We start from the raw sequence: 17382 nt of genomic DNA on the forward strand, positions 1-17382 counted from the left end.
TCTGAGTTCACATTCCGCCGAGGTCGACTTCGCCTTTCATCCTTTCGGGATCAGTTGAATAAGTACCAGTTTACATTACACACTGGGGTCGATATAATCAGTTTAATCCGTTTGTCTGTCCTTGATTGTCCCCTCTGTGTGTAGCCCCTTGTGGGCAGTAAAGAAATAAGAAGCTTGCTTCCTAACTGCATGGTTCTGGGTTCAGTCCCACTGTGTGGCACTTTGGGCGAGTGTCTTCTGCTATAGCCTTGGGCTGACAAAGCCTTGTGAGTGGATTTGGTAGAGGGAAACTGAAAGTCCATCATATATATATATATGTATATGTATGTATGTATATATATGTGTGTGTGTCTGTGTTTGTCCCCCCATCATCGCTTGACAATTACTGTTGGTGTGTTTACGCCCCTGTAACTTAGCGGTTCAGCAAAAAAGAGACCGATAGAATAAGTACTAGGCTTAGAAATAAATCCTGGGGTCGAATTGTTCAACGGAAACACTTCAAGGCGGTGCTCCAGCATGGCCACAGTCAAACGACTGAAACAAGTAAAAGAATAAAAGAACATACCTGTACATAGACACTTGTGTGGTGTTGTTTTTATATATTTTGTAACTTTGATTGTGGACACTGTTATTTTTTTTTAGTGGGGGGGGTTCTTAAGTGTTGAAAATTTATTTGGAGGTTGAGTAAGTGATTTTTAATATAGCCCCAGGCTGATCACTACTTTTGTAAGTGAATTTAGTCGTTAGACACCATGTAGAAGATCACCATATACCATGTACACACACACAAACATTGTGTGTGTGTGTCTTTGTGTTTGTCTTCCACACCACTCAGCTTAACAACTGGTGTTGGTTTGTTTACATCCCAATAACTTAGCAGCTTGGCAAAAGAGACTGATAGTGTCAGTAGCAGATTTTTAAAAAGATTTTTTAAAATAAGTTCATGGAGAGATGAAAAGGGTGAGGTTGACCTTAGCGGGGTTTGAACTCTGAACATCAAAGTGACCATATTTAATACTGTCTGACATTTAGTCTAGTCTGCCACTTCAGAGCGTAATTCAATTTTCCAATATTAAAATTTATTTTCTGAATAAATAATTGAAAAATTGAATTTAAGCTACTGGAATGAAATAAAATAAAGTAAAATGTTATTTTTTTTTTCCTACACATATTACTCTCTCTCTCTCTCTCTCTCACCTCCTCCTCTTTGTCCATCTCTTTTTCTTGCTCGCATCCTTCTAAACCTCCCCCCTCTCTCTCTCTCTCTCTCTCTCTCTCTCTCTCTCTCTCTCTACTCCTCATACATCCACTTCACTCTAACATAACTCATTTGTTTCCATGATGTCCAGACTGCCATAAGTCTTGGACTAATTATCCAAACTCCCAGGACTGTTTCACAAGCATTTCTTTCAGCACTAATTCTTACTCCAACCACGACCACCACCAACTCTACTACATCACTCTACATGCTCATTCTCCCACCATAAATTAGATTAATGTTTGCAGTAACTATCTGGAATGTTTCTATTGGTTGGAGGAAATAAGTTCATGACTTTCATGCTTTTACCATTATAGCTTGAACATGTTCTTGTTGTTGGAATTATTTTTTAAAATACTCGCATTTACAATATGCTTTAAACATGGAGAGAAGAAAGATTTATTATGTATGTATATGTATGTGTGTGTATATATATATATGTCATTCGCCATGGTAGATCACTGACCACTACATATATTTTTTTTCTCTCATTGCTTCTTTCTGTGTTCCTTTCTGTTGAAGAGTGAAGGCTCGAAACGTTAAAGACTTTCTCTATTCCTAAGCATTATACTAATACATCCTTTTGTTGTCTACACCACCTGTCTTCATCTGTTTTTTTTTTTTGTAAATTCTCCCTATATATATATATATATATATATATATACATATATATATATATATATATATATGTATATATATTTTGGAAGGTTTGGAGGTGATGTACAGGAATTATATATTAGAAAAAATAAGAAGGTATTCAGATATCTGGATGGTTGTACATTTACAGATTTTTATTAATATGTTACATGTTTTTATAAAAATATGCGACATATTAATAAAAATCTGTAAATGTACAACCATCCACATATCTAAGTACCTTATTATTTTTTCTAACACACACACACATATATATATATATATATATATATATATATATAATTTAAAAGAAATGTAGAATAAAACCAAGGCAGGACAAATATCTCGGGTCATTTAGAATATTTAATTAGAGTGAGGTGAATCAAAAAAGGAGACTTCTTTTATGATTCACCTTACTCTAATTAAATATTCTAAATGACCTGAGATACTTCTCCTGCCTTGTTTTGTTTTCCGTTTCCTTTAATATACACCTGCTGACTCAGAAGCCTGCTACGGATGACCAATTATAGAACTTATGCAGCATACCTATTAGTTTAGATCATCAGTGAACTAAACTCCTCATCGCCTTTAAATATATACATATATATATACATATATATACATATATATACATATATATACATATATACATACACCCATATCATGTTGAATGCACTGGTTCTCATCCAATCACCAAAGTTAACGCCAAGCCTAGTTAGTACTTAGATGGGTGACCACTTGGGAGACTTAGGTGCTGTCAGCATCTGACACCACTGGCAGTGCTCCAGCATAGTCACGGTCTTATGGCTGAAACATGTAAGAGAATAAAAAGAATAAGGTCTTGTGAGGGTAGAAAGATAAAGTATTTCCAATGCAGCACTCAACTTGAGCTTTAGGCTGACTACACTGTTAGATTCCAGATAAGCAAAACGCAAAGCCTGGCAGACGCACAGTGTAAGGGCACACCTTTGATGCATGTCTGAAAAAGAACTGCTCTAATATTCAAAACTGTAAATATTACATAAATTTTCAATTGGAATTTTTGTGTGAACAAGTGTTGAAAGCAGAGTTGGTACAGATACAATTGTAACTGATCATTAAAGATGTGTCAAAGTCTATCTTTGTCTACTTATTTGGATTACATACATTAACTCTTCGAAACGCTTAGTTTAGAATAGGGGCAGCTGATGAAGGAAATATTCTCTATGTGGCCTGTTTTCTGTGCTCTGTTTATCTTCTGTTTCTCATTTTGTTCACGTTTTTTTGTTTTTTTTTTTGTGACGTCCTGTACCCAGATATGCATCTATATATACATGTAGATGTAGGTATGTACATACATGTACGTGTATATGCATATCCTCACAAATACTAGACTCCCAGCAGTGGGGAGGAGTGTTTGGCCATCATCAGTGCTTGACAACAGTTTAAAAATCAACATGAAACTTAGGGTACTCTGAGTAACAGTTTAGGAATTTTCAGCTTCCAATAAACACTCTACTCTTCATATTGAGTACTTTATTTCTTCTGGCTTGCCATGATAAAGGACTTGTGTAATCCAATGACACAAAGACACACATTCACACACGCACACACACACATGGCTGTCTTCCACACAGCTTCTGTCTGCCAAATTCACTCACAAGGCATTAGTTGGCCTAGGGCCTTAACAGAAGATACATCCCCTAAGTGCCACGCTGTGGGATTGAACCCAAAGCCACAGTTGTGAAGCAAGCTTCTTAACCACACAGCAATGCCTGTGTATGTGTTTGCATGTGTGTGTGTGTGTGTGCATGCACATAAATACACATCTTAAAAAAGGAAAAAGTATCAAATAAGTCACTGAGTCTATGTTTACCGGATCAATTAGTTACAATTGATTTTCATTTAAGATCATTATGTTGTTTATTAATGCATATTAAGATGTCCTATATTAATTAACACCCAATGAAATTGATTCTCTACAGGCAGTTGTTTATAATTTGACCACATAGGTTTTATTGAGACCATAAAAATTAGAGGTTTTATACATTTATTATTCATTTCATTAATTTGTCGTGCTCCATGTCCACTCCACCTTTTTTGGAGTAAAGAAAATTACAGAGGACAATCAGCATTAAGTTTAAGGGGAACATTTGGATAAGTGCAACAAATAAACACCTGAATTACTAAGTTTTGCCATTGTAGTAACAATATGTTGACAATACTCTGATCAAATACAGATGAATAAAGAAAGTGTATTTATCAAGAAATACAAACCATGCCTGAATAGATTGTAACTGTTTAATATAAAAGAATGAGAAAATGTAGAAGGATGAAAGGCCATTGAGTGCAGTCTTTTTCTACGTTTACCCAGGTATAGCATTGAACAACTTTGCAAAAATCTTGTTTCTAAAACAACAAATCAGAGTAATACATTTGGCAGTGATTGTTGTAAGACAGTTATTGCTATTTGATTTGTAATTTTCCACCTTGTTTTTCTTTATGCAGCTACCTTTACATAAAGTAAGATACCATTAGCATTATTTATTTTGTAAAATTCATGATTATTGCAACATTGTAAAACTTGATGGCATAATGTAAATAAATATACATTAAAGGATTTCAAGTGCACTTTCAACTTAATTTTTTCATATTTTTACTTGTGCGGAAGATTATATATTCTTTGTGTGTGTGTGTGTGTGTGTACATATAGTAAGAGAGAGGGGATCTGATAATCCAGACATATTTTCGCAAATAGCAGCTATTCGAATTTGTATGAAGGAGAACATCAAACAGAAAATTCAGAAGAATTTGTCACTTGTTGAAATTTTAGCATTAGCTCCCTCCTTCCAGAATCTGGAGACAAATTCTTCCTAGATTATCAAGTTCTTCCTGTATAAATGAAAAGCAAAAAAAATTGTACCTATATTATATTCATTTACTCAGTCATGACTGTGTAAGGAACTCATTATGTAATATGCTTTATATAACGGACACAACTATGTTATTATTCTCATCCATAATTCCATGCATGGCATTTGATTTGTCAACCAAACATTAGTGAAACAAGTGTACATCATGGAATAAATGTAATTACCAGCTACTCCATTCTTCACTTCTTATATATACATGCAGCCAGGAGAATGTAAAGTACTCAATAAAGTATATTACATTGACCCCAGTACACAACTACTACTTATTTCATCAACCCTGAAAGGATGAAAAGCAAAGTCGACCTCAGTGGAATTTGAACTCAGAATGTAAAGATGGATGAAATGCTGCTAAGTATTTTGCCTATGGTGCTAACAATTCTGCCACCTCGCCACCTTAATAATAATAATAATAGTAATGGCTTCAAATTTTTTCCACAAATGCAGCAATTTTGGGGGAGGAGATGAGTCAATGATGCCAACCCCAGTGTTCAACTGGTACTTATTTTATTGACCCCAAAAGGATGAAAGGCAAAGTCGTCCTTGGCAGAATTTGAACTCAGAACGTGAAGATGGACGAAATGCCACTAAGCGTTTTGCCCAACATGCTAACAATTCTGCCAGCTCACCATGTTATCATTAATAATACAATAATAATTATTATCATTTCTGATTTTGGTACAAGGCATGCATTTTTGAGGGGAGGAGCCAAATTGATTACATCAACTTCAATATTCAGGAGTGGCTGTGTGGTAAGTAGCTTGCTTACCAACCACATGGTTCCGGGTTCAGTCACACTGTGTGGCATCTTGGGCAAGTGTCTTCTACTATAGCCTCGGGCCGACCATAGCCTTGTAAGTGGATTTGGTAGACGGAAACTGAAAGAAGCCTGTCATATATATGTATATATATGTGTGTCTGTGTGTGTTCCCCTAGCATTGCTTGATAACTGATGCTGGTGTGTTTATGTCCCTGTCACTTAGCGGTTGGGCAAAAGAAACCGATAGAATAAGTATTAGGCTTACAAAGAATAAGTCCTGGGTTCGATTTGCTCGACTAAAGGTGGTGCTCCAGCATGGTCGCAGTCAAATGACTGAAACAAGTGAAAAAAAAAAAAATTCAACATATATTCATGCTAGCAATACCCAAAAAATAAACATTAATATGGCTTTAATCTCACCATTCTTGAAGAATCTGCAAAAGTCATGAGCTTTGCCCCTTCTTTCAAACCTAGCAACTAAAAACAAACAAACAAAAAATCACTACAGTATTTCATTTCTGAAACTATATTGTTGCTTAATTAAACGAGTTGCTATGTAGAACAGCTCAGCTTTGTACTGCATCAGCCCATCTCCAATAGCCTAAGGCCACAATTTAGTTTATAGAAAACTAGTACCTAAATATCTTCAATAATTTGAAAGATAATGAATTCAGCAGTGAATGTAAATTGAGCCATATAATAGATTAAATTATATTCTATTAATTATTCTATTGATCTATTATTCAATTTAATATTTAATGGAGATTAGAAAAATACATTGTGGAAAAGCAAATATAAAATGACAAAAATAATATTAAAAAAAAAGAAATAGACACAAGAAATTCTTAATAAATTGATTTGAAATAAAAATTTTCCAAAAATATCTACCAATTTTTGTTGTTGTTTCCTATGTAAACAGGAATCTCCACTTCCACCCTCTCCACTTTCAAAATTCATAGCCTTTTTTTAAAGAGTAAATAGTAGTTTCAAAACTGGGAAAGAAAAATACCAAAAAAAAAAAAAAAAAAATTAGCGCCCACATAAGGATAATAGTTGTCTTTTAGTGAAATATTTTAGTAGTTTTTGAACGGAAATTATCTCGGAGTAGTTTTTGTTTCCTTTTAATTGTAACCATTTAAAGAGAAAGGTTACCAGATGTAATTGTATGTGAGCACCTTCTGGTCTGGGGTAACGTATACTCTTTTACTTGTTTCAGTCATTTGACTGCTGCCATGCTGGAGCACCGCCTTTAGTCAAGCAAATCGACCCCAGGACTTATTCTTTGTAAGCCTAGTACTTATTCTATCGGTCTCTTTTTGCCGAACCGCTAAATTACGGGGACATAAATACACCAGCATCGGTTGTCAAGTGATGGTGGGGAGGACAAACACAGACACACATATACGACGGGCTTCTTTCAGTTTCTGTCTACCAAATCCACTCACAAGGCTTTGGTCGGCCCGAGGCTATAGTAGAAGACACTTGCCCAAGGTGCCATGCAGTGGGACTGAACCCAGAACCATGTGGTTGGTAAGCAAGCTACTTACCACACAGCCACTCCTGCACCTATGTTCACATTGTTAATACTGGGAATTTAAAGAGGACAGAACTAATAATTTGATGTGGGCCTGATCGGGAGGCTTGCTTTGCAACCAGGTATTTTCAGGTTCAGTCCTACTGCACAGCACCTTGGGCAAGTGTCGTTTATTATTATTATTACTCCTACACTGACCAACAACTCGTGAATGAATTTCATAGATGGAAATTGTGTGGAAGCTTGTTATGTGTGCTTGTTTGGACACTCTCTCATCCCCTCCCCTGCCACCACTTGACAACAGTGTTAGTTACTTTACATTTGCATGACTTAGCAGTTGAACAACAGAAACTGACAATGTATATCAGACTTAAGAAATAATAAATTAATTACTGAGTTTCATTTAATCAATTAAAACCCTTCGAGTTGTTGCCCCAGCTTGGTTTGTCTTTGAGAAGAAGACTGTCCATACAAGCTGAAATTCCATGTCAGTTAGATTGGTCATCTGTAACGAATACATTAAATTAAAGACTGGAATTTATATAATTATCTTTAATTAAAGATAATACCATAAAATTCAATCTTTGATTTAATATATTTAATGTATGAAGACCGATCTCAAAATGGTGAGCCTTACAAAAGAGATGACAGAGGGCTGAGATATGTGGTGCATTGCTGTACTCAAATGACCCCACCACCACAACAGAATTGAGACCCCAAAACCAAGAGCATCCAACTGTAGAAACCAAGCCTGAACAGACTACGGAATCTGGTGCAACCCCTGGCCTTGCCAGTTCCTATCCATGTATCTAACCCATGCCAGTATGGAAAATGTACATTAAATGTTGATGATGATGACTATGATTATATATACACACACAGTTTCTTTCTCCTACCAAATTGTTTCACAAGGCATTGGTTGGTCGCATGCTATATTACAAGACTCATGTCAAAGGTGCTTTGCAGTAAACTAAACTCAAAACCACATGACTGCTAAGTGAATATCTTAACCACAGAACCATGCCTGTGCTTATATCACTGAAAAATCATTAAAAATTTCCTAATTAATTTTCAAAATAGAAACACATAGGCAATGCGATTCATTAGTAATATGATCACAGGAGTGTTAAGGGAGAATAGTGCTAGTTTTGGACTGGTCTTGTCTTTCCTTCTTTTTTCTCCTTTTATCCCCTACCTTCAGGATATATAGCATTACATAATGATAAGATTTTTTTCCAATGTCAATATATCAAACGAGATAAAGTAATTACACTCAGATACTTGTTAAAGTTAACGAAGAACAGTGTATAATATGAGCAATTAATTAATTAATCTAATGCTCTTTTAATCTGATAAATTGTGCAAAACTGCTTTAAGTATCTTAACTTTAAGATAAACTGCCATAACTTTGGTTCAAAGTGTACACCTGGCACCATAGCTATGATCAAATTTCTTCACATAGCTGTTCGTTTTTTGTTTGTTTCTTTTTTTTTCTTTTTCTACCAGATTCTTTTCCTACCACAAGCCTTTCATTTTAAACTCTTTGATTAACAGATATCCATCTAATATATTATCTATGCAGATTATTCAACATCCTCAGTACTTAAAGATTCCACCGAAAATAAGATTTACCCAAAGAACACCCATGCTTATTACTCTCCGTTTTGGTGGTTTTTTCATCAGCTGATAACACAGAAAATTACATCATGTTGCACAAAGTAAAAGGACATCCAGTGGCACATAAAAGTACATCAGATGACATATAAATGTAGATGTGGTGGCACATAAAAGTACATGTGGTGACACAAAAGTACATCTAGTGGCACAAAAATATACATTTGACGGGATATATAAAATGTCATGAAAAGCACATTTTGTAGGGCATAAATGCTTGTGGGTCGTAAAACTGTACCTTTTGGTAGAAAGGTATTTTTGGTGGAACATAAAAGCACATCTGGTGACTGACCAAGGCCTAGAGATGCAGACATAACCGTGTGGTTATGAAATTCACTTCCCAGCCACATGGTTCTGGGTTCTGTCCTACTGTGCAGTACCTTGAGCAAGTGTCATCTACTATAGCACCAGGCTGACCAAAGTGTATATATGCAGACATGGTTGTGCAGTTAAGAAATTTGCTTCCCAGCCATATGGTTGTAGGTTCTGTCCCAATGTACAGCATCTTGGGCAAGTGTCTTCTATTGCCCTGGACCAACCAAAGCCTTGTGAGTTAATTTATTAGATCAACAGGAGAAGGCAACAATCAATTAAATCACTTTAAATCAATTTTAGTATTTGGCTGATAGCTTATTCTATCAACCCCAGAAGGGTGAATTTGAGATAGACTTCATATGGATTTGAACTCAGAATGTAAAGAGCTGTAAATATGTATGTATAATAATCCTTTCTGCTATAGGCACAAAGTGTGGAATTTTAAGGGTGGGGTGGGGCTAGTCGATTACACTGACCCAAATAGATGATTGGTACTTAATTTATTGACCCAGGAAGGACGAATGGCAAAGTCAACTTTGGCAAAATTTGAACTCAGAACATAAAGATAGACAAAATACCGCTAAGCATTTTGTCCAACTTGCCACCTTATTAACATCTATAACAGGGGTTCTCAACCATTTTTTATTCTGGGGGACCCCGTCTTCATTTGATGTTTAAAAACTAGTTTTATAAAACCTTCTAAATTCCTATATTGTTTTTTACACATTAACTTGTATAGGTTGAGCTAGAAACCCAACTGTTTCTTGCAATACGTACAAATACATACATCTAACACAAATATTTTTCAGGAGCACTTAGAATACTATAGTGGATCCCCAATTTACTAGTTTGTTGGGAACCACTGATCTATAACAATTTCAAGCTTTGTCTCAAGACCAGCAATTTCAAGGGAGGGGGGAAGTCAATTACATCACCCCCAATACTCAACTGGTACTTATTTTATTAACCCCAAAAGGATGACAGTCAACTGTGACAGAATTTGAACTTAGAACATGAAGACAGATGAAATGCTGCTAAGCATTTTGTCCGACATTCTAACAATTCTGCCACCTTGTATGTGTATATAATAATATTCAAAAATTCTCTTATATGTGTATACAATAATATTGAAAGATTCTCTGAGGTTTCATTTTGTTTTATTTTGAGTTTTCTTCTCTAAACCAAAAAAGTTCTTATCCTAATTCTTGAAAAGATGTTTCCGTTTTCTGTTTTCTTTGTGGTGGTATTGGTCAATGTTATTGACTTTCGCTTAAAGAATACAGCAATGTTTTCTTCTTCTATAGAAAGCGGCATTGGTAGTGGTGATAGTTCTGTGCATGGTGTAGGTAGCGAGAGCGATGGTGGTGTGGTCGTAAGGTATGTTAGAGGTGGTCGATGGCGATGGTGGTTGTACGATGGTAGCAGTCAGTACTTCGTCAGTGTTGGCGGCAGTGGATAGTGGTAGCAGACATTTCTAGCGGTTTGGGAGGTTGTGGTGTTGATAGGAATGGTAGTGTTGATAGTGGTGTTTTCAGTCTAGTAGTGGTGGTTGTGGTACAGGTGGTGATCGCAATGTTGATTGAGAGAAGGTAGTGATATGGAATGGTGGTAGTGGTGTTGGTGGATATGTTGGGAGAGATGGTGGTGGTGATGACACTGGTAGTGGTAACAGTGATGGTGATAGTGGTGGTGGTGGTGCTGCTACTTCTGATGGTGGTGGTAGTAGTAGTAGTAGTAGTAGTAGTAGCAACAGCATTATTTTTCATTTCCTTGTAGAATGGCGGTTCCTTCCTTTCTCTTACTGTAAGTGCATATTTGTATGCAAATGTGTGTGTGTGTGTGTGTGTGTGTGTGTGGCCAAGGAGGGAGGGAGGGAGGTGAGGGTAGGTGCAGTTTCTTTTTTTGTCCTTGATTTTTTTTTTTTTTTATCTTTCTTTTCCCCTTTACTTTGCATTTTTTTTATTTAAATAAAAGAAGAATGAGCGTGTCATTGTAAGGTTGTTGTTTTTTTTTCCCCCTCCTGAAACGGCTGATTTTGGCAAAAATAAATAATTACTGAGACAAAGTTCACTTAACAACAACAACAACAATAATAATAATAATTGCAATAATAATAATAATTTGTTACTCAGGCATGAGGCACAAACTTTTATAGAGGAGGATAATGAGATTTTTGTGATGTAGGAAACGAGATGATGAGGAGTAGTGATGTCTGTAAGGGTCTCACTTTCAAAACTGGCTTTTAATATCATACACATACACACATGCAGGCGTACTCACACACACACACACACACATTTACAAATACATACGCATACTTTGCAGACATGTGTACACGTGCAAAACAGCCCTGTTCTTAACCCCACGTCTTTCCTTTCCTCCTGGCTATTGTGTCAATATGTCATTGTATATGTCTCTGTGTGTGTATAAGTGTGTGTTTGTGGTTATATATATGTGCATATGTATGTATGGATATATGTTTATATATTGTATGTGTGTATATATATTTATGTGTATTGATGTATACATATATGTGTGTATAGATATATTTACATATATATATGTACACACGTGTGCATGTGTGTGTTCACAATTGTGTACATGTATGTGTATATAAATATGTATATATATATATATATATATATATATATATGTATGTGTATGTATAAGTTTTAAGCTATTTTTATTTATATTTTTACTTATTTTTTGGGGTATGTATATTACAAAAATAAAAGAAGAAAAAAGTTTAGCAGATACAACAACAAAAAACTGAAACAACAAAGCAAAAAAAAAAAGAGTAAAAAAAAATAACTCGTTTTAAAATATCTCGTATTTATTTTCACTATTTTTGTAAGGACAAACACAGATATACACACACACACACACACGTTTATGTATATGTGTGTGTATGCACTCACATGCACATAAGCATACACACATACATATATATATATATATATTATATATAAATATATATAGGACATCTATTCATTCTTTTTATCTTTTTTCTAATTATGTTTTTTAATATGTATTTGTATTCTCAAGTGTAGTTTATGTGGTAGACAGTCTGTTGAAATCTAGACTGTATGTTTTCGCCGTATTTCGTTTTATAATCCTGCTGTACACAACGTTCTCAGCTGAAAATCTTGCTGATATCAGTGGTATTATTCGTTTTGTCAATCACCCTTTTCCAGACTTGACAAAAATAAGTACCACTTGTTGTTTAGCTCTATGTCAGCCTCATAAAGCAAGACGGTGTTCTAGCAGATATTATACAGAGCTGCAGAGAAAGAGTATTTCTTCTTGGTTTCTTGAACATGTTCGAGGAATAAGTGAGCTGCTGTCTATCTAACCAGAGGTAATAATGCTCTCGATGTCTACTTCACCATAATATTGCAGATGATGATGATGATGATGATCATCATCATCATCATCATTTAACGTCCTTCTTCCGTGCTGGCATGGGTTGGACAGTTTGATAGGAGCTGGCCAGGCAGGAGCCTGTGCCATGCTTCTGTGTCTGTTTTGGCATAGATTTTTTATAGCTGAATGCCCTTCCTAAAACCAACCACTCCATAGAGTGGGCTGAGTGCTTTTTATCTGACACTCGCACATGCAAGATCAGTTTTGGCATGGTTTTTACAGTTGGCTGCCCTTCCAAATGCCAGCCACTTTACAGTGTGGACTGGGTGTTTTTCAAGTGGTACCCATACTCGTTCTTAATGTGAAGGTGACTCCTATAGTTTTCTCTAACCATACCAACACCTGTTGTCAAGTGATAGTGGGGAACAAACAGAGACACAAAGTCACTCACACACACACACACGCATGCATATATATATATATATATATATATATGACAGGCTTCTTTCAGTTTCTAACTGCCAAATCCACTCTTAAGGCTTTGATCTGCCTGAGCTTATTGTAGAAGATGCTTGCCCAAGGTGCCATACAATGGGACTGAACCTTGAACCATGTGATTAGGAAGTAAATTTCTTACCACACAATCATGCCTAAGGGCGTTTCACACAGTTTCTATCTATCAAATTCACTCACAAGGTTTTGGGTTGCCCAGGGCTGTTATAGAAGACACTTGCCCAAGGTGCCACTCAGTGAGACTGAACCAGAAACTGTTCAGTTGCAAGTAAGTTTCTTAACCACACAGCCATGCCTGCGCCAACCCTATTGATATACATATACTGCATTTGCTACAATTTATTTTGAAAATAATGAAAAATTTAGCAAAATAACCTAAACTTTGTTAATCTGATGGCGTCCAGGACGTAAATTAGCTTGGGATTTTGATGGAAGGTTTTAATTTGGATAATTATGAAACAGAAAGTTTGTACCATAGAACCAGGAGCATATTCTTCAGGCAGGTTGGTATCAAGAGGGTTAACAATATATTATCATTACAGAAGCTGTGAGATGTTTTGAGGTGTTTTGGTGCCACCTTGGCGTCAATGATTCTACACTGACTAATTTGGCAGCATATGTTTCAATGTTTCTCTTGTTCTCTCCTTCATCTTTCTCTCCATGTCATCCTCTCCCTTCATCTTACCCTCTCTTTCTCGAAATATAAAGAGCTGGTACAAAAGAAATACTGCTTGGTGTTTTGTCCAACACTATAACTATTCTCACAAGATATTGATTTATGTAAATAATTATTTCTTATTTAGGTACAAGGCAATCTTTTGTTAGAGGATGGGGGTCAGTGAAAGCTATCGATCTTAGTGCTTGATTGGCACTTTATTCTATTGACCCCAAAAGGATGAATGGCAAAGTTGACCTGGGTAAGATTTGAACTCGAAATGTAAAGAGCTAGAGCAAATATCACAAAGCATTTTTCTTACTGATGCTCTACTGATTCTGCCTATCAACTGCACTTTAAATGGAAAGTTTGTACTCAAGGCCTGAAATTTTGAGAAGAGGAGATGTGGTCAATTACATCAACCCCAGTACTTGACTAGTGCTTTATTTTGTTAACCCCAAAATGATGAATAACTAAGTTGACCTCTGTGTGACTTGAACTCAGAATGTAAAGTGCTAAGGCAAATACCCCAAGGCATTTTATCTGGCATCTTTATCAAGTCTGCTAATCTACCCCTTTATGTAAATAATACAAGCTACATGCATTAAATATGTCTTAGAGAAGAAGGTTGAGGCTTATGAAAATACCATTCCCAGACACAGAGAAATTCTCATGAGAGGAACAATGATCTCAAATCACTTAAATGGATAAACCATTGACACAGGAAAAATCCATTTAAGAATGTCGCTCATAAAAACCAAGAACAAAATAAATTGCTCCCACAGAAACATTCATGCTGTTAAAAGAAACAGAATAGGGTTGTGGAAAATATAAAACACAAGCCTAAAGTTTTTTGCAGATTTTCAAAAGAAACAGTTTTTATTGGAGTAATCTACCCAAGTCAGCCATTGTTTGACGGAAATAAACAGCTCACTTACTTAGATATATACATTAGCTACACAAAGTCTCCATAAGATTTATAAAGGTACTTAGTCTATGTCTTTGTATTTGCGATACCCTTTTGATAGACATGCAAATCACTGAATCAGATGAATTCCTCAACATTGTAACTTTTTATTTATATAAAAAGGGCCGTTGCCGGTGCTACTGGACTGGCTCCTGTGCAGGTGGCATGTAAAATACACCATTTTGAGCGTGGCCGTTGCCAGTACCGCATGACTGGCCTTCATGCCGCATGTAAAAGCACCCACTACACTCTCTGAGTGGTTGGCGTTAGGAAGGGCATCCAGCTGTAGAAACTCTGCCAAATCAGATTGAAGGCTGGTGTAGCCATCTGGTTCACCAGTCCTCAGTCAAATCGTCCAACCCATGCTAGCATGGAATGCGGACATTAAACGACGATGATGATGATGTTTAGTGCTGCAAAGATCGAGACATTTCTCAAGAAAGTATTGTCAGTGAACTTTGAGGCATGTAAAGAAGTTTAGATATCTCAAACCCATATTCATGAGTGGTGGGCAGCAGGAGGCTGAACTGGAAGCTAAATTTACAACTGCTGGCCTGTAACTGTGCTAGCTCCAGCATTCGATCCTCAGAAGAGGAGAGATTGGTAAAAAAAACAAAAGCCAAACTTATATCGTCAATTTGGTTTCCATTGCCTGTCTTTAGCTATCTGACATTGACAAGTCCTTTAACCCCTTGGAGGTCATTGGGGCACTGCAGCCATACAGCATAGGGAGGTTGAGAAAGCCTGGTGGAACCCCATCCCTCTCCAGGCTAAACTCATTTTTGCCAACTGAGTGAACTGGAGCAATGTGAAGTGTTTTGCACAGAAACACAATGCATTGCTCAACCCAGGAATCGAAACCACAATCTTACAATCATGAGTCCAACACCCTAACCACTAAGTCATATGCCTCCACTTAGCTATGCTCCTCCATCTTTAGCTATTTATCTTCTATCTTTTATGTGTTTCAGTCATTAGATTATGGCCATGCTGGGGCACTGCCTTGTCATAGTTATGAATGTTGGGTAATGACTGATGTGATTGTAATCTGTCAGTCATAGTAACATTGAACCTAAACTCGGAGGGTTGGGCCTCCAACCAGACCATTCACGATTCTCTCCTTGTTTCTTTCTGTGTTCCTTTCTGTTGAGGAGCGTAGGCTCGAAACGTTAAAGACTTTCTCTATTCCCGAGCGTTATACTAATACATCCATGTGTTGTTTGCACCACCTGTCTTCGTCTGTTGTTTTTTCATGAATTCTCCTCTCTATATACATATATATTTCATTTTTTTATTTCTTTTTCTCTTTTGCCAACAGAGGCCAAATGTACTTACACGCAATGTCTTGGAGAACGAGAAAGGTCCTCCTAACGGTAAAATAGTTGCCCAACCAAAGCCTGTGATAGACCCGCCAGCTAACTTCACGCCAAAATGTGAAATCAAAACCAAAGACACTTGGTCAGCTCTGAATCGAGCCAAGACCATTCTATGTAAACAGGAAATATCAAATGTCGCTTGCCTTGACAAGGAAGGAAAGCTTTACCCAAAGAGTCTTCCACGATACTGTCCTTACAAAGGTAAGTTTCGCAAAATTTTTGTTGTTTTTATTTATTATTCTTTTTCTTATTAACGATATTTTACAAAGATATTTCTGTAAGTGTGTGTGTGTGTCTGGATATATGTATCTTTGTGTAAATAAATGCACAATGTAATTCTGTGACTGTATACATGTATAAACGGACTAGCTTAAAAACCGCACTCTATGCACACTTTTAACCCTTTTGATACCAACCCACCTGAAACCACCTCTGGCTCTGTAGTACAAATGCCTTGTTTTCAAAAGTTCTGAATTAAAATCTTCCACCAAATCTTAGTCACAATTTATGTTCCTAACACTAGCTTAATGATAAGTTATTTTACTAAATTCTTTGTTATATTTAAAATTGATTGAAAGAAACACAGAGTATCTCAACAGAAATATGGTAACAAAAGAGTTAAGCTTGCTCCAGTGGAGGGCTAATTTGGTCTGCACCCCAAAACCAAAGAGAGCAATAATAAGGATAAAGCATTTATTGGTTTTCAACTGTTAGCATATAACAAATCCTCATCCAGACTTGATCCCAATGCTGGATGTTTGAGAACCAAATAAAGGGCAGATTTTCAATGTTGGGGTCATTCTGTTTCCAAAAAATGTCTATGTAGACCGAAACACAGGAGTCCCGGACAGACAGACAAACAGAATTTCATATTTATTATTATAGATACATAATGTTTACATGTGAATGCACACGTGTGTGTGTGTGTGTGTGTGTGTGTGTGTGTGTGTGTGTGTGTGTGTGTGTGTGTGTGAGAGAGAGAGAGAGAAGGTAACTATTTATTTTACACTTTCATCTCTTAAAGGGATGAAAGTGTGAAATAGATAGTTTTTACTGGTAGCACAAGAGCAACCTAACCAGTACAGCCTGTTGCGTGGTCAGATTGCCATCAACTAAGCCAGCAATACCACCAAGTTTGCTTAGTGAAGCAGGTGATTTTTTGGACATGCTTCAGGATTAAAAAGAAAACTTGTCAAAAGGTGGAGGAACCCAGGAGAGTCAACAGTCATCCAATGTACCCAAGAGTAGATGGTGGCTCACCAGTCATAGTGAAGACAATCCATCTAAGAGAAGGAAATCTCTGAAATAAAAACCATTTTGTGAAGACTTGCAGCCAGCTGATATTATTTTGTTCTGAAAAAAATTATAATGTGAAGATGTTTTAGTTTTTGTCTACAGATGACTGATAATAATGTGTGTGTG

The 17382-nt window shown here is 36.4% G+C and overlaps 1 protein-coding gene across 1 annotated transcript in view; it reads left to right on the top strand.

Annotated features, from left to right (window-relative positions):
* LOC149132273 (xylosyltransferase Oxt-like) overlaps nt 1-17382 on the top strand; it is a 228908-nt gene that overhangs the window by 140272 nt on the left and 71254 nt on the right. Inside the window, exon 2 of the mRNA XM_089364882.1 lies at nt 15903-16161. Coding sequence (XP_089221008.1) covers nt 15903-16161 — 259 coding nt within the window. The remainder of the gene's footprint in view (nt 1-15902; nt 16162-17382) is intronic.

Source organism: Octopus bimaculoides, chromosome 16 (assembly GCF_046866305.1).
Source record: "Octopus bimaculoides isolate indiv1 chromosome 16, ASM4686630v1, whole genome shotgun sequence".
In the NCBI taxonomy this organism is placed as follows: Eukaryota; Metazoa; Mollusca; class Cephalopoda; order Octopoda; family Octopodidae; genus Octopus; species Octopus bimaculoides.